General features: G+C 41.6%; 1 protein-coding gene across 1 annotated transcript; it reads right to left on the reverse strand.

The window, feature by feature from the left end:
* Positions 1-780: 780 nt before the first annotated feature.
* LOC306968421 (sterile alpha motif domain-containing protein 9-like) lies at positions 781-3,121 on the reverse strand (the record flags this gene model as incomplete). The annotated part of the gene is made up of 3 exons (XM_079563768.1): positions 781-818; positions 1,711-1,992; positions 2,407-3,121. The coding sequence occupies 3 exons, from the start codon at positions 3,119-3,121 to the stop codon at positions 781-783; spliced, it is 1,035 nt and encodes a 344-aa protein (XP_079419894.1).
* Between the last annotated feature and the right edge of the window lie 18,361 nt (positions 3,122-21,482).

The raw sequence follows: 21,482 nt of genomic DNA on the forward strand, positions 1-21,482 counted from the left end.
CTAAATACCAGTCTCACAGTGGCTTAGTGGTTAGTGGCTCTCACACAAGGGGCAGGGCCTGAATTGAGGTCTGTATGTTCTGCTTCTGCCCTGGAACAGTGGAACTGTTTTGACCATAAATGGATTCTCTCTTCATCGAATAGCTACTGTAGGGCCCCCGTGTGGATTTTTGCTTAGGGCCCCAGAAGGGCCAGCACCGGCTCTGTCTTCCAGAATGGACATTTGGCCAGTCCGCCCCTGGTTGCCAACACTGACAAAACTTAGTTCCTGTTTGGTCGGTACTTATTGAACAGGCGACTTTCTTCAGTGTCTGTTACCTCTGATCGTGCTGATGACAAAGCTCATTTCCTCTTGCTCAGTTTTTAATCCAATATGTGTGATTGGTAATGATACCTCGTCTGTGACTAAGACGTGGATTCCCGCTGACTTCTGTTTGTAGACGTGCATGATCCTCTGGGGTGCGATATTATACAGCAAGGCCAGTTTATCAGTCAAATCCAGCAAAGTGCGGTCCTCCAAGTACACGGCGTGGTAGACTGAAGGGACAGGGATGGGATACTAGAAAGATTTGTTATAGTCTGATACGCAAAAGGTTACAATATGGACTACACAATTTTTGTAGCTGTACGTTAATTTGTATTTAAGTTGCAAACCTTACAATTTTTAGGAGAAAAAAGTTTCCGAGGCACAAGTGGATTTAGTCGTTTTTTTTTTATTTTATTAAAACACCGACGCATTTTAACCCTTAGGTCTTTGTCAAGGCAACATTTTTAGCTCAGACTAGTCAGCCAGTCCAATTTTCACAGTCGTCTCCTTCTCTGAACCAAAATAAGCAATTGGAAAATAACTTGGATTGTCTCAGCTGTTGTCAGGTGTTTACTCTAATGAGTTTACATCATTTATTCCCTCCCTTTTGCAAGATAAGGCCTCCTCCTCTCAGGGTCTGCATCATAGTGCATAACACAGGTGTGTTTCAGCCAGACATAAACCAGGCAATATTCATGAATAACACAAAGACATACAACAATGGATTACATTGGATTTATGAAAGCAATTTTATTCAAATTCATGTACAACATACAGTACATTCAAAACATTTTAAATAATTATCAGTCATTGAGTTGAACCATAACCATTTACAACTTCATTTACACAGAGGATGCAAATGGCACAGTAAAAAAATAACCCAAAACCCAGGAGTTCAGTCAATGTTGTGGGAGAAATACACATGTGGATTCCGAGACAAACGTCTGCCCTCAAATTATTTATTTTCATTTGGTTCAAATTGTCCAGGTTTTTTCTCAGACCTCATGCAGTTCAGAATAATCACGTGTGGAGACCTGGGTTGGACAATTTTCTCACAATGATTTTTAATTTTCCCTTGTAAAAGGAGCACCTTTTTCATGTCTCCAAAATTATCAATCATCAACAAGACAGACACTGAAGGTTCCTGCTCTGTACAGCCGCACTTCAGTAGTTTCACCACATGTTCAGCAATTGTTTCAGGGTCTGCATCATTGGCAGTGAGCACAGCACAGCGGAGCTTTTTTCTGGAGGTCCACAGAATATGTTTAGCCACAGTGGTGCAGCCATTTCTCGGCCCATGAGATATGGTGAACCGGACACAGGCTTCTCTCAAAGAGCATAATTCTGGGATATGGGACTGATTTATGAAGTCAAAGTTGAACTTTTTAGGAAATGGCACAGCGCCTGGCAGCTCAGAGAAATAGAAATTCCACCAGGACACTTCACCTCCTCTGTAGAAGCTCTGCTCGATAGTGACTTGGTCTTCATTTCCTCCTTCACACTGGTTCACACACAGAACGTCCAGTGTAGTAAGTTCATGTTCCACCTTCTCCTCAAGAAGCACTTTGCTCCCTCCGGCACCTGGAAGGAAGCGCATGCTCCTGCGGTTTTCTGACCGAAGGCTCCGGATTGTGCCATTGACCTCTGCAAGGCTGAGCTCATAGATGCATCTGTCAGAGATGTCCACTTCACAGCACGTCTTTATCAAGCTTTTCACGGAAGTGAATACTCTTTTGTTGGCACAAATAAACAGGATCTGCTCTTTGCTTTTGAGCCTCGAATACAACGTACAGAATGTCTCTATAAGAGGATCCGTTCTGTCTGTTACTCGTGACAAAACTAAGAAAACAACAAGAAATCTATCTTCTGACAATGAAAGAACAATTTGAACAGAAGTTTGGCTGTTATGTAAACAGATCATTCTGTCTGGGAACCGCCATTGGGCAAACTGTAGAAAATGATCCCTCAAAGCAACTGTGTCTTTATACTCAGATCCAGAAAATATATTTAAATATTTGTACAGTCCAGTTTCGGCTGATTGCTGATCAAAGTCAAAAATAATTGCTGGCCTGAGATCAAGAAGGAAACTCATAGACTCACACTGAACGAGGTGCGATTTATCGGTCACTATGATGTACTGTTGATAGTAAGACCTGTCCAAAGAGCTCGTTCCTCCCGTGATCATGTGACTGAGCTTAAAGCCTTGCCTGTGGCTTTTCACCACACTCAGGTGCTTCTCCTCTGATTGCTTCCTAAGTTCAGCTAAATCTTTCACATTGGCAACAAAATCCTGGTAGCGTTTCATTTTTTTGTCAAACGTGGTTTGAGCTCGGAGGTTTGCGCTGCTGCTTCCATCTCGTACAAAGAACTGTTTTTCTTTAGGCACCGGATTAGACGTGTGGAAGAGTTCATTTTTGCAGATTATATGATGAGGAACAATATCTACCTCTATCACGAACTTGCCGGATGGGGTTGAATCCCCTTTGCGAACTTCCACAAATCGAGTAGGCTTTATGCATTTTTGCGCTACATCTTTGTGCTTAGACCCAAACCACTGGTTAATGGCAGAGCGAAGTTTTTGATCATATTCTTCTTTTTCTTTGCTGTCGACTGGAACACCCAGTATTTCACCATGTGGCTTATCAGCAACTCCAAAATGGATGGTGCCATTAGTGCGACTGTTTATACAGGCAGCTCCATAGCGGATAACTTCTTTCACAAACTTGTCCAGTCTTCTGTTCTCTGGGGTGTCCGTAAAACCTTTGAATTCGTGACAGGGCTCGATTAAGTCTGATGCACCCGATTCTGGTACCATGAGAATGTGTCCTTCTATATACCATTCTACGGTAACATATTCACCAAATGGATAGGGTGGGCACTGATTTACTTGATATTTGTTCCAATCATCCGTGTCCAGTGAAGGATCCTGGAGTCTGCAAAATATACAGCATTTAGTTTACCTAAATTCTTAGACAATGTATTGTATGCAGTAATTTTAACAGAAATACAATGCAATACAAATTTAATATACTCTTAGCAAGGCCTACTTTGTAATAATATAACAGCTCATAACAGAAATCTTAAGACACTTCCAGCCTTGTCCTGGAGTCCTAGAAGGATGTTTTGTATTGAGGGCAACAGTGTATTCCAAAATGTTATGCAGTGTGCCTTTAAATCCAGTATTTTCATTCACCTCGAGACAAAGAGGCAGAGCAATTACTGTGCCCTCAGTCACAATGAAAAAACAAACTAATGAACTTGGCTACAATGTCAAAACATACAATAATTACCCACCATTTAATTTCGTTTCGACATTAAACATTAAACTGTAAACAGTTGGAAGATATTAGCCACAAATGAATCATTACTTGATATAATTTCTTTCATATCCCGATACAGAAAATTATAAATTGTACATTTAAAGCTGCATTACTTGAATTACTCAGTTATCAAACCGTGAAAGTTGTAGGTATCTGAGTAAAATCTATTGGATAGATGCGTTTATAGCTCTCACAAAACCCTTTGACACGTTCCTATTGTTCACTGGAATTAGCTCGTCTCAGCCACAGTTCATAGTGAGGCAGAGTTGAGAGGTGATAAGGCAGACAATGCTAACACTGTGCTAATTTAGCCTCTGACTGCCTGTTTAGCACTGGAGGAAAATGCACTAGATTTTCACACACATCAACGAACATGGTCTGTTTTTCTTTCACAAATGTCGCGCTTACAGTGTAAATCCAGGGTGCCAAATGAAGATTACAATAATTTGATTACTACAGCTTCGATTTCTGTTGGTGGGTTATTTGGTTGGGATTCTAATTCTTCGATAGGAGCATCATTATAATCTCAGACGATCATTAAATAAGATGTATAGGGCCGAATTAAAAAAACTTCAAATGGTTACACTTTATGTTACACTACCCTTGATACATTGTACCTAACTACATTTAGTACAATGTAAACAATCTGCCATAACTTGTACCTATATATGTACCATCATATGAAGCACATGCACAATGAGATAATGTGTTTAGTACTTGGAGGTACCTTTTGTAATAAGACATAAGACCCTTAGGGTTTCGGGTTACGGTTAAAGTTAGGGTCTTATGTCTTATTACATTGTGTATCTAACCCTATAGGCTACAAGTTATTACACATTGTTACAAAGCACATTACAATGTAATGCCTGCCAAATTTAGTACAATGATTGTACTGAATTTGGCAGGTACAATGTGCCATGGGCAGTGTAGAATAAAGTGTTAGCCTTTAAATGAGCACTTTGAGATTTGACGTAAAATGAACAGTGCGTTACAAATACAATAAAACACATTATTAGGTTCTTAATTGTATCAATGCAACTTACAGTTTTATAACTGTGTCGTCAGTGATGTCTTCCTCTGCCTCCCTTGCAGCGCCGACCTGGGGAGTCTCTTTATCTTTCGCAGTGAAGTTTTGAGAGGATCTATCACGGATCAGAGATGTCAGGTTTTCTCCTTCCTCTTCTGGCACTTCGTGCCGGCGTTGGTGGACTTCTGCTTCATTACACTTTTCTTCCAGGGCTTTTAAGCGTTTCGCCTGCTCAGTTGTGTCACGTTTAACAATTTGGACAATCTCTTTGATTTCTTCCAAACACTGCAATTTCTCCGTCAGTCTTTCAATTGATGCTGCATTTTTTTCAATACTTGACACCAAACGGTCCGTGTTCGCATTTAGAGTCCTCATTATGTTTTCATATACTTCTTCAAGAGATAGAGACATGTTGGCTTCAGGTGTTGACACGTCCGATATGTTGAGTGTGGTTCCTCTGCACTTGCTCGCGGAGCGGAGTCTGAATAGAAGCGTTTGCTACCGTTAGCTATATCATGGGCACTACTTTATTCAGCGGAGGGTTACGCGCAGTGTTGTCAAACAGCCTAATAAGGGCGGAGCATCTCCAGGGCAGTGTGGTTACCGGTGGTGGCTGCTCAATTTATCTAAAAATATTTTTTAAAAATATAGCCTTTATAATATAGCCTATATATTATCATATAGGAAGCCCGTTTCCATGTTAAAAAAATAAAAGCCCAACAGGAAGTCGAAATTTCGAGATTTAAACTCGTAATTTCGAGATTTAAACTCGTAATTTCGAGATTTAAACTCGTAATTTCGAGATTTAAACTCGGAATTACGAGTTTTTTCAGATCCGTGATCATAGACGTCTGTACGGCGGGGACAGCGGAACCACCGGTGCAGATGTAAACAAACAGTCATGGAGGATTAGCTTCATCGTGTTGTGAACCGGAGCTACAGCAACTCTGGGACTTTTGCAAAGACACACAGAAGTGTTTATTTTACCTCAGTAACTCGTAATTTCGAGATTTAAACTCGTAGTATGAGTTTAAATCCGTGTACCCTTCGATCATTATTCATTCCGTTTCAAAATAAAATCAGAAAAACAACATTTCCATTTGTTTTTTGTTTTTTTCCCTTTCTAAACTTGAATTTAAAAAAAAAAAATCTTGTATACGTCAATGTCAATGTGTTTGTTTTGGCTCTAGTTGTTTTAAATTCCCCCCAAAATTATGACGTTATTATTATTTCGTTTGTTTATTGTTTGCGACACCGGAAGTGAGGAGAGACCTCAGCTCAGAGCCGCTCCTACACTTGTTTGGAAAGTTTTATGCATATACTTTTTAAAAATTGGGCAACACATGCAGAGATCAGTAATGTTTTATATTACCACAGAGGGAATGGTTGCTCAGAAATATCCATGAGGAGATTCTGCTTGGAAAACAACCTTAAAAAGCTGGGCAGACACTGTGCGTCTCCATACCCGTCGCTATGGGCAGGCCATAGGGGGCCGTGCCCGTCCCCCAAAATGCTTGTGCCCCCCCAGACACAGATGTGGTGTCGTCTACGTGATACGCAGGTATACGCCGTATAACCATGAGAAGCCACTACAAATTGGGCAAAGATAGGCTACGTATCACTCATTTGCGCAGTGTTACTTTTGCGCTTTCTGCCTGATTAGACCAGCCCAAACTCCACAACAAGTAGCCTAACTATTTCCTCCCCTGACACCGAGAGAGGGGAGCGGCGGCATTTCACCCCTCTCTCTCTTTCTCTGGCACGGTTCCCTCTAAGCTGCGCTCGTGCGCAATTGCGCACGGCTCTCGTGTTGTCTGGGCACAAAATAAAACATAGCTGATGTGATAGAGGAGTATTAACGATCATCCTCCGCACTGAGAGTTCACGATGTCGGCCTCTTTATGCTCATTTCCCCGTCCCGGCTCGTGAGAGACAAAGGCAGTGACAGGTGCTCAGGTGTATTTTACTACAAAGCGCTGAAGTCCGCCGAAAAGAGCCCGCGTTCCAAGTGTGCGTTTTACACTCAGACACTGGAGCTTTAGTGAAGGCTGAGAGAGACTGAAAAGTGGACGCGGCCACAGCACTGACCGAGCCATATTCATGGTCCAACAACGGTGGCGCGAGTGTGGGGGGGAGTGTGTGGGGAGTGTGAGAGTGCAGCCGCTCGTTCTACAGCCCCAGAGTCCGGTCGTTTTCCACACTCAGAAACGTGTTTTCGTTGCATCGGCGCAATATTCTGCACAAACGCAAATGCCCAGCTCATTCAGCTGCTTTTGAAAAGGACCTCACTCTCATAAATTCAAGTTTGAGTAGGATATGTGTTGATGAGGAGGTTCAACTCAGAGAAACGCTACCTGCAACTGTAGGCCTACTGACGTTTCCATCACGAGAACTCATGTTACAGCTGTCGTTGGTCTGGTCATATTTGCTGTTGATTATGTGTTATGTAATGATCAGTGTGCGCCAGGGCTACATGAATAGCATATGAAAATATGTATTTAATAGTAAATGTGCCCCCCCGTGGATTTCATATACCCCCTTAATTTAAGACTGACGTGTGGCGACGGGACTGTGCATCTCTGTCATGCAGTGTACAGGGGGCTACGAGCCACGAATAGCTGCTCACGACGAACGTACAAGTGAAAATCGCACGGTCACAAGGTTTTCAAACATGTTTGATATTTTTTGCGAGTCGTGCGGTCCTGGCCCTGTGGCAGCGACACTGAAGCCGGCGGAAAGCAGCGCGAACACGGGGAAATGCAGCTGCAGGCGCCAGGAGCAGAGGACACGCGTTATTATATATATTTTTATTCCTCTTCGTCACTTTAGTTGTGCATGATTACTTTGCAAAACAAGGGTCACTGCTGAAGTGGAGGGGACGGAGAGAGGAGTGGCAGAGGGACAGTTTGTGAATGCACGACGGGAAAGGGTTTTAGAGCGCGGCTCTGGGGAAACAGAGAGAGAGAGCTCCCGAACGCTCTGAACGCTTTGAGAAATAAAAGTCCTAATGACATAATAAACAACGCTACAGAGGAGATCGCGTTGAAGCTCGACCTCTTTTGCTTAAGTTTGTTTTTGTTTCCCTCTTGCGCGAGGGAGAGAGAGGCAGAGAAAAAGTTACTCATCATTTCCGGTAGCAAATCAAACCGAAGCAGAAGTGAACAAAATAACGGAAGTTGTTTTAGCAGTGTTTGTTTCCACTGCATAGCAAAGAAATGGGTCAATATTTTATTTAGAATTTTTTGCCTTTCCAATTTAATTTAGAAAATGGAAATACAATAAAACAACCACATAAAAAACGGAATAACTAATGATCGAAGGGTACACGGATTAGTTTAAAACTTGTAATTTCGAGAGTTAAACTCGAAATTTCGACTTCCTGTTGGGCTTTTATTTTTTTAACATGGCGGAAACGGGCTTCCATAGAGGTTTGTGCTGCTGCTTCCATCTCGTACTGTTTGTCTTTAGGCACAGGATTAGACGTGTGGACAAAAAATATAATAGTTTAGGCCCTAGACCTTTTTTAAACTTTGCTTTTTTCACATTTTTCAAATGAATCGTCTTCAGGTAAATTGGGCCATGTGTTCAGGTAAAATTAGCCACTCATTAGCTGAAGTGAGTCAAATGGATATCTCTGCAAAATTCAGTTATTTTTATGGACTAAAGTGCATATTTTTAATTAATAAATAAAACATCAAATGAACATCTTAAAATATGTTGTTTACGCACAGTTCCCTTTGAAACAAACCCTACAAATGGCTCTGCTCAGCCACTCTTGCAGCCCACCTTGCACACCTCACAGGAGTGACCAAACCAAGTGCTCAGAGCCCTATTTTTCCAAACAAAACAAACATTTTCAGGACATAAGGCCCATAGTTACTTACATAGGCTCCAGTGGCAATTACTGCTAATGGGAACATGCAACACAAGATGCACACCTCATGTTTTTGCAAAAGGTCCAACTCTATGGACAACTGCCATAGTATTGACAGTGACTCAAAAAGAGCAGGTGAGGCAGTGAAATTTATAACAGCAGAAACAGCTGCTTATTTCCATTATGTGGCGCTATGGTGTTAATCTCCAAAAACATGCATACAAATGCAATTAAATGCCATTTATCATGGCCACAGTCATGCTACAATTAGTTTTGTTAGCTTAACTTATAAGCAGAAAATCCTCTTAAAAGGTGGCCCGTTTTAGCTGAAAGGCATGGCCCAATTTGCCTTATTCCATTTAAGGTAAAATGGGCCACCATCAAATGTCCATATTCATAAAGAATGAGAAAGACACAACCCTTGTATTATGTTAAGGGTCAATGTGACCCATTTCAGTTTTTGTGTTGATCAAAGTACTGGTTATCCTTTCTTTTTCTTGCTGAAATTTGGTGACTTTTCCTCATCTAGGGTCATGAACTGGTGTGTAAAATCTGGACACTTTGATGTATAGTGGAATGTCTGTGCAGAGTTTGTATACAAAGATGATGTTGCGGGTCATTTTGACCCATCCATCCATCCATCCATCCATTTTCTTCCGCTTTATCCGGGGCCGGGTCGCGGGGGCAGCAGTCTCAGCAGAGATGCCCCAGTCGCTTTAATGTGGGTAAATAGCTGTTCAGATCCAAAATAAACATGTCTCTTTGATGTACTTTTTACTGTGATGTACAATTGTTTGTATTGTGATTGCCTCTGAGACCCAGAGCCAGGTGTGTGAAGAGAGGGAACTTTCTCACACTTGTCCTTGTCACTGTAGAGGAAGAGATTTCAGAAACAGAGGATTTTTCAGAGACAGAGGACAATGTTATTGCTGATCTAGATTGTCAATTTTCCTACGATGAGGAGGATTCAGAGGACGCGTCTGCCGTTGTTCCTCCAACAGATGAAAAATAAGGAATGCAGCAATCATCATCCACAGAGGGGACATGGGCATCTAAGGACGGTAATATAAAATGGTCAACATCACCACACCCAAGCCGAGGCAGACTATCATCTTCTAATGTGATCAAAATGACTCCCGGTCCTACAAGATTTGCTGTCACACGAGTTGATGATACTTGAACTCCTTCACTTGAGGTAAGGACAAGATCGTGAATACAAGCGGCCGAAATGAGTTTCCTTCGCAGGGTGGCTGGGCGCACCCTTCGAGATCGGGTGAGGAGCTCAGTTACCCGGGAGGAGCTCGGAGTAGAGTCGCTGCTCCTTCACATAGAAAGGAGCAGCTGAGGTGGCTCGGGCATCTGTTCCGGATGCCTCCTGGTCGCCTCCCGCGGGAGGTGTTCCAGGCATGTCCTAGTGGGACAAGGCCTCTTGGAAGGCCCAGGACAAGCTGGTGGTACTATGTCTCCGAGCTGGCCTGGTGTCGCCTCGGGGTCGCCCCAGAACAGCTGGAGGAGGTGTGTGTGGATCGGGAAGTCTGGGCATCTCTGCTGAGACTGCTGCCCCCGCGACCCGGCCCCGGATAAAGCGGAAGAAAATGGATGGATGGATGGACGAGTTGATGAGATTCAATCAGCATTTCAGCTCTTCATATCCCCACCAATAGAGAGGATTTTACTGGAAATGACCAACTTGGAGGGGAGACGTGTGTTTCAAGAGAAATGGAAGCCACTGGATCAGACTGACTTGCATGCTTACATTGGAGTTCTGTTATTAGCTGGAGTGTACAGGTCAAAGTACACTCCAGGATAAACAGAGAGAAGGAAAACAGGATGACAAGAAGGAAGGAGGGAGCATGGCAGGAGGAAAGAAGGAGGGAAGAATTGTCATTTTGACCCGAGAGGAGGACAAGTGTTGGATATTAAAAATGTATTTTATTTCACTTTTCTAAATGTTTATATAACCTAAAATAAAGTTGTTATTGGTTTAACCTGTTTTCTTGACTGTTTTGAGTGCATTTACACAGTACGGGTACAAAATGACCCGCAACATAATCAATGTCATTTTTTTTCAACATAATACAAGGGTTAATTATATGAGTTAAGACGGCAATACTATGTACTATATATAATTTTAGTAGCTGTATGTTATTTTGTTGTGAAGTTTCAAACCTTATAATTTTCAGATCAGACTTGTCTGCCAATTCTCTTTTCACACCCTTTTCCTCTGCAGGCAAAGTCTAAACCATCCACAACATCCACTCCCCACCAATCACATGGTTTGTATTTTGTTATGGACTGATGAGACAATGATTTAAAGCCTTTTGCAAACATTGAGATTGAATATTTTAAGAGCCAGTGGGCTCCAACTTTAAACGGCCCATTTTACCTTACATCACTTTACCTCAATCACAAACTTCCACAAATCGAGGAGGTTTTATGCATTTTTGTGCTACATCTGTACACTTAGACCCAAACCACTGGTTAATGGCAGAGCGAAGCTTTTGATCATATTCTTCTTTTTCATTGCTGTCGACTGGAACACCCAGTATTTTACCATGTGGCAAGAGGCAAAAGAGGCAGAGCAATTACTGTGCCCTCAGTCACAATGAAAAAACAAACTAATGAACTTGGCTAGAATGTCTAAACATACAATAATTACCCACCATTTTTTCTTTCGTTTCGACATTAAACATATCTGAGCAGTTTCATAGTGAAATCCAAATATTATTTACAAATAAACATCAGCTCAAACAACCTCCAGGTAGGTGTTTCTATTCATTTTATTTCTTTGGTTGGGACAGCGCATTTTAATGCGTGAGTATAGAAATCCTCTCAAATTACTGTATCAAAGTTGTTTAATTAACCAAAACGGCATTACTATAACAACTAGTTTTAAATGTTAGTCGGTCTATCGGATAATAATTCCAAAGTAAAGGAAGCAGACATGGTGCTTGCTAGTGGGAAAGATAACGGGGACTTTAGCCTATACTTCTTGTGGTTGTTTGCAGATTCTATAGTTATCCTGAAACCATTTATATGTTTATAGCATTATTCTGATTATTATATTATTTAAATATAATGTACTAATATTTATTTGGGGTTAAACCTTTAGACTGAAGTACAAAACATACAGCTATATGTTTTGAACTAAATAGAGAACAGCTTTGATACTGTTAAGTATTTATTCTATCCTAATTATCTAAACCACAACATATGTTCACTTTTTCAAAATACTAATAGAGCTTTCTATTTAAGAATTGGTGGACCAATGCCATGAAACGACAGAGATAAGCCCTGGTATTCCTAATCAATGTTATCCATAATATTACATGATATAAACTACTGGTGTCCTCTCAGCTGCTGTGAGCAGAGACCACTTCATTTGACTGGACAGACTGGATTCATCAGGCTGAGCTGTAAAGAACCAGGAGAACTTCTCATCAATCCAGGGGCGACAGTGGCACAGATGGTAGAGTGGGTCTTCTCATGATCGGAAGGTCGGGGGTTTGAATCCCGGCTCCTCATGTGCAGAATGTCGTTGTGTCCTTGGGCAAGACATTTCACCCAATGTCTTTGTGTGAGTGGTTGGTGGTGGTCGGATGGACCGTTGGAGCAGATGTGAGCAGCCTCGCTTCTGTCAGTCTACCCCAGGGGAAACTGTGGCTACAAATGTAGCGTAAGCTTTTCTGGACACTCAAAGATGCTCTATCTAGCATTTTTCATTCACTCCATACTCCGTGGTGGTAAGCTACTATTGTAGCCACAGCTGCCCTGGGGTAGATTGACGGAAGCGAGGCAACCAGTCTGCGCCATCGGCCCCGCTGACCATCACTCACTCACTCACTACATTCGCTAGGCTTCCTGGTGTTACAAAACCATCCAAGTACCGACCAGGCCCTTCCCTGCTTAGCTAGTCAGTATGCTGCTGCAAATGACATAAACATAATGAGACAATAACACCAACGGGCTCATAATGCCAATAATAATGCTAATAATATTAATAATATGTCACCTGTAGAGCACCCAGTGTTTAGGGAGTATTTTTTTAAATAATTATTATCCTTTTTACTTCAGGTGGGTCATGTCGCTTGTAGTAAAAGGAAGACAAAGATGTAAGCTCTCTATGTATCTATACTTAAAAATGTTATAATCACTCCTGATGTTTCAATTATTGTTGTTCATTGTTCATATTCAGAACTGAAATTCAAATTGAAACGAAGAGTAGTGTAGCTGTCACTGTAAATGTGTCTTCTTTTGTTTTTTTGTAAATCTAAGCTGGTAAATACACTGATTATTAATAGATATACGTTTTCTTTTATGTTTCCCAGTGTTTGTTGGTCGGAAAAGTCCGGTCCAAAGAAATAAATCCTGGCTAAACATAGTTTGTTGCTTTATCTGTAACAAACTCTAATAATGTTTAAGTAAGCTGCTGTACATGGATGGTACTGTATTTGGTTACGTTACATTCAAAATCAATTCAAATTCAATCAGTGATGTCTGGTCTCTATAAACCATCAGCCCTTAGATTATAGAACAACAACTCATTGTCCATAATATTACATTCTAATGATCTGCTCTTGTGCTTTCAGTTGCTCTCAGTGAGAAGAGGGGTGTTCATTTTCTGGACACTCACTGATCATTTTGTTATTAAAAATGTCAATATTAATATTTGTAATTAAATACAATTGTCCGTCTTGTTTAAATTCTTCTCATTCGTTTGTATGAAAAGTGGGGTTTATTAGCCTTGAAGGCTGTAGCGCTGATGCATATTTCCATGATTTAAAATCTGTTTATTAGAATTATAGTCAGTCATTATAGTCAAAGTCATTTAATCAATAAAGTTTTTTACTGTATGGTTTTGTATTGCCAAATTCGTTTATTAACAATCTCCTTTCAAATGCTATGCTAGTTTTATAGTAGATGTTAGTCAAATCACAAAGTTATGAGTGGATCAACGTCCTCAAGAAAGAATCAGCAGCGGGAGATGTCGCTGGTCCGCCTCATAGACTGTAAAAAATGTCCGCCTCGCCTCCGCGCGTCAGACGAGGAACAGATGTGCAGGGCGGATTTTGAAACGTCCGCCCTGGCCCTCCCCCACAGATCTGGGGCGGACATTTTTTGGAGTGGGGTATCTGGGGCGGATATTTTTTGCTATCCGCCCCAGATACCCCACCTTTTTGCTATGTGGGGTATGTGAATTCAAATTGTCTCAAACGGAAGGGCGCCGTTCTGATAGAAGTAAATACAATTACAGTACATTAAGGTGGGCCTGCTGGTACCCAAGTGTTCATTTGAACAACTTCATCATCACATAGACATTTAAAGAAAGCGACTGTGAGACTTGATGTAGTTAGTTAGTTTGAAGAAGCTAAATTATGTAGGCTAATGTAAATAGGCCTATTTGAATCTGAATTAGGCTACTTTGTCAACTCATAAGGCAACTTTTTTTCCATTTAAAAGCATGACCTGTCGAACGTGATTTGGGCAACATTATGGGCTGTGCAGATCGTGAGGGCGTCTGAAAGTCAATGCTCGAATTTCGCTGTTGAGTGAACCTCTGAAGGTGCCCTCACGGAGGCCTGATAGCCCTTTTCCACCAAGCTGGTGCCGGTGCTGGTTCTGGGCCAGTTCCCGTTTCAGAACCGGTTCTTTTGTTTTCCACTGAAAAAACGCTGGCTCTTGGTTCCAAAATCTGGTGCCGGTTGGAAACCAATTAAAAGCTGGACCAAGAAACGAGCACCAGTGATGTCAGCGGCTGGGGGCGTGGCTCTCTCCTCCAACAAACAATCAATATTAGTTAGTTTGTGCTTATAACTTCCTGGAGAAGCCAAAACAGTCTATGGAGGAAACTGTTGTTTTGCTTTATGCTCTTTAGCTAAAACAAGAGTTAGAAAGAAGAAATCAAAATGTTAACGGCTGCTGTGACTGAAACATAAACTTATTGTTCTGTATTTTATAACCAGAAGTGGCTGTAGTAAGATGTTACTATCCATTTTTGATGTTAACTTCCCAAAGCGTTGCTATGACAATAGGCACAGCTCTCGTTTTGGTGGAAAACCAAGTCAGTATGGAACCAACCCGGCACCAGAACCAGCCCAGAACCAGCACCTTGGTGGAAAAGCCCTATCACTGATCATTTTGTTATTAAAAATGTCAATATTAATATTTGTAATTAAATACAATTGTCCGTCTTGTTTAAATTCTTCTCATTCGTTTGTATGAAAAGTGGGGTTTATTAGCCTTGAAGGCTGTAGCGCTGATGCATATTTCCATGATTTAAAGTCTATTTATTAGAATTATAGTCAGTCATTATAGTCAAAGTCTTTTAATCAATAAAGTTTTTTTACTGTATGGTTTTGTATTGCCAAATTCGTTTATTAACAATCTCCTCTCAAATGCTATGCTAGTTTTATAGTAGATGTTAGTCAAATCACAAAGTTATGAGTGGATCAACGTCCTCAAGAAAGAATCAGCAGCGGGAGATGTCGCTGGTCCGCCTCATAGACTGTAAAAAATGTCCGCCTCGCCTCCGCGCATGAGACGAGGAACAGATGTGCAGGGCAGCCCTGGCCCTCCCCCACAGATCCGGGACGGACACTTTTTTGGAGTGGGGTATCTGGGGCGGATATTTTTTGGAGTGGGGTATCTGGGGCGGATATTTTTTGGAGTGGGGTATCTGGGGCGGATATTTTTTGCTATCCGCCCCAGATACCCCACTCCAAAAAATATCCGCCCCAGATCTGTGGGGGAGGGCCAGGGCGGACGTTTCAAAATCCGCCCTGCACATCTGTTCCTCGTCTCATGCGCGGAGGCGAGGCGGACATTTTTTACAGTCTATGAGGGGTATCTGGGGCGGATATTTTTTGGAGTGGAGTATCTGGGGCGGATATTTTTTGCTATCCGCCCCAGATACCCCACCTTTTTGCTATGTGGGGTATGTGAATTCAAATAGTCTCAAACGGAGGGGCGCCGTTCTGAAAGAACAACTTCATCATCACATAGACATTTAAAGAAAGCGACTGTGAGACTTGATGTAGTTAGTTAGTTTGAAGAAGCTAAATTATGTAGGCTAACGTAAATAGGCCTATTTGAATCTGAATTACTTTGTCAACTCATAAGGCAACTTTTTTTTCCATTTAAAAGCATGACCTGTCGAACGTGATTTGGGCAACATTATGGGCTGTGCAGATCGTGAGGGCGTCTGAAAGTCAATGCTCGAATTTCTCTGTTGAGTGAACCTCTGAAGGTGCCCTCACGGAGGCCTGAGTGGAAGGGTGTAGGGGGGAGGGAACGGTTTCAGAAAGACCCCTGCAGACCCGGAACCGAGACAGATCCAGGCCTACCGTGAAACGAATCCACTGTGGTGGTGCGTCCTCTGCTGGATAAAAGACGGATCAGCTTGGAAGGCTGATATGTTAGAGGTGGGAGTAAGTCACTAAATGCAAGTCTCGAGTCAAGTCCAAGTCGTGAAGGTCCAAGTCCCAAGTGTCCAAGTCAATCGGTCATGGGCTCAAGTCAAGTCAAGTCATAGCTTTTGTCAAGTCAAGTCAAGTCTTGCTTAAGCCGGCAAGTCACCTCAAGTCACAAACGCCAGCGTGTCTACTTTTCAAAATGTGTTTAATCATCCGCACAGTAAAGTGAAGATTACTGCGCGGATTTCGAACTACTCCTGGTATTATTACGCCTTACAATATAATTCCCCCTTTTATCCGCTTAGAAAATCCACATTGTTTAATTTTGTGCAATTATACTTTGTAGTGTAACACTTCAGGTAACCATATTTAAATAGGGAAAACGTGGAAGAGCTTGGTAGCTTCTATCTTGACCAGTTTTGGAGCTATAGTGGAGAGCAGGAGAGGCTAAATGCTAACGCCGTCTGCGCTGTGTTTACGTGACTGAAGGCACGGGTGAAGATCAGACATGTCCTAAAGAACTTGTCAAAGCAAAGGTAAGAACATATCTCAGTATGTAAAAACGGTGGCCTTTTCCTTTAAGCGCCTACATAAACTTCTATCAGTCCCCAAAATAAAATTGTTATTGAAGTGTTTGAAATGATCACATGGAAATCGCACATTAAATATATAACCACTAAAATTTCAAGAAGTCAGTAATAGCAAAAGTAAAGCATACTTTAAGCATCAAAGCTCTCCATACTTTATACTGTTCTGTGATTTTGCCCTATTTAAACTATTGTACTGTGGTTTGGGGTAGTACCTATAAAAACACAGCAAAACCAATGGTATTGCTGCAAAAGAAGAGCTGTCCTATGTCATTCATAAAGTTGAGTCTTTGGACCACACAAACTCATTATTTTTTAAATCAAAGATCATGAAGTTTTGTGACGTTGTTGAGTCACGTGTTATACAGAGAAAGGCACAAATTGTTACCATGCCAAATACAAAGAAGGTTCCAAGAATGTCGTTATGAACTACGTGAAGAATTAAACTTTAGGATTCAGAAACATAGCACAACCGTGAACGTTTTAGCCCGACATGGTGTACAATTGTGGAAAAATTTGGAGATGGAGATGAAACAATGTTTAAACATCAACCTGTTCAAATATTATACAAACAAAAGACTTTTGAGAAGTATAGCGAAGAAGAAACGCTGCCACACGTTGCCACTAGGGGGAGCAGTAGGATCAATTTGCATTCTATTCAAGAGTGTTGGAAGTGTAGGAAGAGTGTTGTTGCTCTGAACGGTTGTCATTCTATTGCTCAACATTGGAAATAGAGAATTAGGGTAGACAAGTTATGGATCTGTTGAGAGGGACCCTCCCAACGGGCTCATAGTCCTCGTATTTTAAAGAGGGGGTATTATTCTTTTTTCAATCACATAGCACCAGTCTATATCACACTACAATGATGACGAAACCTTCTGTTGGTCTGTAAATGCAGTAAATTAGAATAACTGCCTTGTATAAAATTGCTCTCTCAAAATGGCTGTAGTGAACGTCTTGAAATAGGCCTCTGTCTCTTTAAGAACCTCTGACCCTTTCGGACACGCCCCGTCCACACACTGTCTGTGGCATCAGTGGGGAGGGGGTTCTGCTGAGGAGCAGTGGTTGGTTACTCGGCTGGTGACGAAAGCTCGGAGGCGTCTCCAGGAGGTGGGGGCGTTCCTAGGAGGACTCAGGCAAACCTATCCCTAAAATGGCTGCCATCAGAGTTTTTACAGATTACTCAAAAATACGTGAATGTGCCAAGGCAACACTTCAGGCATGTTTTTAATGAGGGAATGACATAATAACATGATGTAAAGATTGAAAAAGTCAATTTTGCATAATACCCCCCCTTTAATGCAGCACTAAGCATAGGAACATCATCTACAAAATCAGCTGTTAGGGCAGCTGGGTGGGGGTTTGTTGATGGGGAGCTACTGCCCTCTTCAACTAGCCCGCTCTACACCCTGGCTTCTTAATACACTACACTATGCAGGGCTTACATAATCCATAATCCATTGTACATAGAAAAAAAAAGGGGGAAAAAAGAAAAAGGAAAGGAAAATTGTACACAAATTATACTATATCGAGAATGGAAATGACAAGTAGCAAGTGTGCCTTTTAACACAAAACTAGTGACCTTCGGGAATGTTAACTTGGCATTGGTAAACATGTGTGTGAAATATCTTAATGATCACGCCTTTTGCCACTTGCTTTGTCCAAGACATCGTACATGTAACGAGACCGTTGTTGTAGCTTCGCTTCTGTTTCTGTTCATTCCTGTTAAATATAGAACATTTCAAACAGTGCTTTGTAAGTGTTGCCCGTGTTAAAACAGCCGCTTTTCAGTGTAACAGGTTCTCTTTTGCCAACGAGGCAAATCCAAAGCAAAATATGATGTTGCTAAATGTATGTTTGATAATGTGTAAAGTTAAATCACAAACGGATACGTTGTGTGTACGTGTGCACACATGTGTTCCTATGCTCTTGTACTATTGTGATAGAATTTTTTATTGTCATGATTTCGGGGGCGGGCGCTCATAAGCTTTTGCTTCGGCCCACTCCTTTTGAGCAGAATTTCAACAGCTGAAATAAACAAATAAACTAAACTAAACATCTCCCCCAATTTTTTTTTTTAGGAAAATACAACAAAACATCTAAAGTACAACCCCTAAATAAATGATGCTTAACTGTGTTCATTGCGATTGTTTTTATTACAAAGGCCATCTATGTTGCTGCTGTACAGTAATATAGAGATTATTTACAGGCTATACAGATTGGCTTAAAATAACAACAACCTTGGCAGTCAGTGGAGAAACGGGTAATGATGAGAAGCAGGATTGTTATATTTACACCAGTTATTTGCAAACTGAAACCAAAAGCTATATCTTCCATCAAACACAGTTGAAATGCATCCACAGCAGAACAGGACATCAGCAATAGTTATTTACAGGCTGTACAGTTCCAGATTCTGTCATTTGAGCAAAATGTGGAAGCCGTCTGTGGTCTCATCTGTGGAAAAACAGAAACAAAAAAGAGAGAAAATGAATAATGTAGCATTGCACATGTTTAGTTTAGTTCCTGAGGATCTGGTTTGCTGCTGAAAAAAAATCAAAACCTAACCAGTGATACAGCATTTAATGGGGAAAATGCCTGTGAGGGAGCATTTCTGTGACCCTGAAAAATGTGTCGTGAAATGTGCCTTTAAACTCCCCCCTGTGAAGAATATGGATGCAACAAACATGTTTGGAAAGTGAGGAATGACTTTGGACCACAGTTCAAGCGCTCACTAAAGACTCACTTTTTTGCACTGGCCTTCGGCACGAGCTGAGCTGAGCATTTTTCTCATGTTGATTTTATTATTCTATTTGTATTAAATGTTGATTGTTTTATTTTATGTATCTGTACAGCACTTTGGGGCAGTGGCTGCTGTTTGTAAATGTGCTCTATAGATAAATTTGACCTTGACCTTGACCACAGTTAACATTTTAATTTAGAGGCTTTCTCTGTTAATGTTTGCAAAAAAATCAGGTATGGGGCCTTTCACCTCTCACCACCCGCCTTAACACAGTGCATTTTCTCCATTCTTTGGCATTACCCAAATTTAAAAGCTTCTTGACAAAACAGAGACCAAAAACGAGGATGAAAACGCGACCAAAAAACATCCAAAAGTGACCGAAAGAAGCCACAAAACAGCCACAAAAAAGTGATGAAATTGCAGCAAAAATTGACAAAAACTCAAAAAGTGGCAAAAATGTGATGAAAATGCAATAGAAAAGCATTTAAAAAAATCAACAAATGAACAACAAAAATGAGATGAAAAATAACGTGAAACACGGCAACATCCTTTTAGATCAGGTCTTAGCTTTCAAATGAGTCACACTGGCCTGTAGGCTGTAATCTTTCAGGTCAAGAAGCTTTTATCCATCCATCCATCCATTTTCTTCCGCTTTATCCGGGGCCGGGTCGCGGGGGCAGCAGTCTCAGCAGAGATGCCCAAACTTCCCGATCCACACACACCTCCTCCAGCTGTTCTGGGGGGACCCCGAGGCGACACCAGGCCAGCTCGGAGACATAGTCCCACCACCGTGTCCTGGGCCTTCCACGAGGCCTTGTCCCACTAGGACATGCCTGGAACACCTCCCGCGGGAGGCGACCAGGAGGCATCCGAAACAGATGCCCGAGCCACCTCAGCTGGCTCCTTTCGACGTGAAGGAGCAGCGACTCTACTCCGAGCTCCTCCCGGGTAACTGAGCTCCTCACCCGATCTCGGAGGGTGCGCCCAGCCACCCTGCGAAGGAAACTCATTTCGGCCGCTTGTATTCGCGATCTTGTCCTTTCGGTCATTACCCAAATCTCATGACCATAGGTGAGGGTGGGAAGCTTTTAGATTTGGGTAAAACCAAACTGGGGACAATGTGCTCGATTACGGCAGGTTCAATACGTAGACATACAACAATGGATTACAAGCAATTTTATTCAGATTCATGTCAAGTCATTGAGTTGAACCATAGCCCTTTACAAATTCATTTACACAGAGGATGAAAATGGAACAGCAAAGAAATAACCCACAACCCAGTCGCTCAGTCAATGCCAAGAGCCCGTTGTGGGAGAAATATGTATGAGCATTCTGAGACAAACTGTCAAGAAAACGTCCAGAGCCCTGATCCTCGGATACCTGGTGTCCAATAAATACAGTGTTTTCATTTGGTTCAGATAGTTCAGGTTCTCTCTCAGACCTCATGCAGTTCAGGATAATCACGTGTGGAGACCTGGGTTGGACAATTTTCTCACACTGATTTTCAATAAGCCCTTGTAAAAGGAGCACCTTTTTCATGTCTCCAAAATGATCAATCATCAACAGAACAGGCACTGAAGGTTCCTGCTCTGTACAGCTGAGAGTCCACAGGATATGTTTAGCCACAGTGGTGCCACCACATCCAGGGACATGGAGGAGGTTGAACAGGACACCACGATTCAAACACTCAGGGCCCATCCCAACAACGACACATACAGTATGCTAAAGACCTCAGTGCAGTCCTGGAAAAATGTGGATGTTGCCGATGCTGCTCTGTCTTTGTCCAGTCTGTTATACCCAAACCAGCACTTGAGTCTGGTGGTTCAGGGAAGACTCATAATATATAGTTTTGAAAATACCTCTTGTTCGAATGTCGATCATTCTAATGTTGACAATCTAATAAACTTATGACAGCATTTTGCAGTTTTATGAGGCTGGATATTTTGTGATTCATACCGATGTGGTGTGTCACAATGTTGGTGAAATAGCTTTAGGCTCTTCTCCTTTCATCCACAAATGTCCTGCTGTCATCATGCTGATCTATTTGTTTATCTCGGACTTTATCATTTTCCTCTTAGTTCAGTTTATTTAACCCATAACTGAAACAAAATAATCTACAGGTATTTGCAGAATTTTCTTATTTGACTAAACAACAGTAAAACACCTGCACAACAATTCTTTAGATTGTGTTTATTTAAGCTATAGGGACAACATTC

The sequence above is a fragment of the Gobius niger genome, assembly GCF_951799975.1.
Source record: "Gobius niger genome assembly, chromosome: 9".
NCBI lineage: Eukaryota > Metazoa > Chordata > Actinopteri > Gobiiformes > Gobiidae > Gobius > Gobius niger.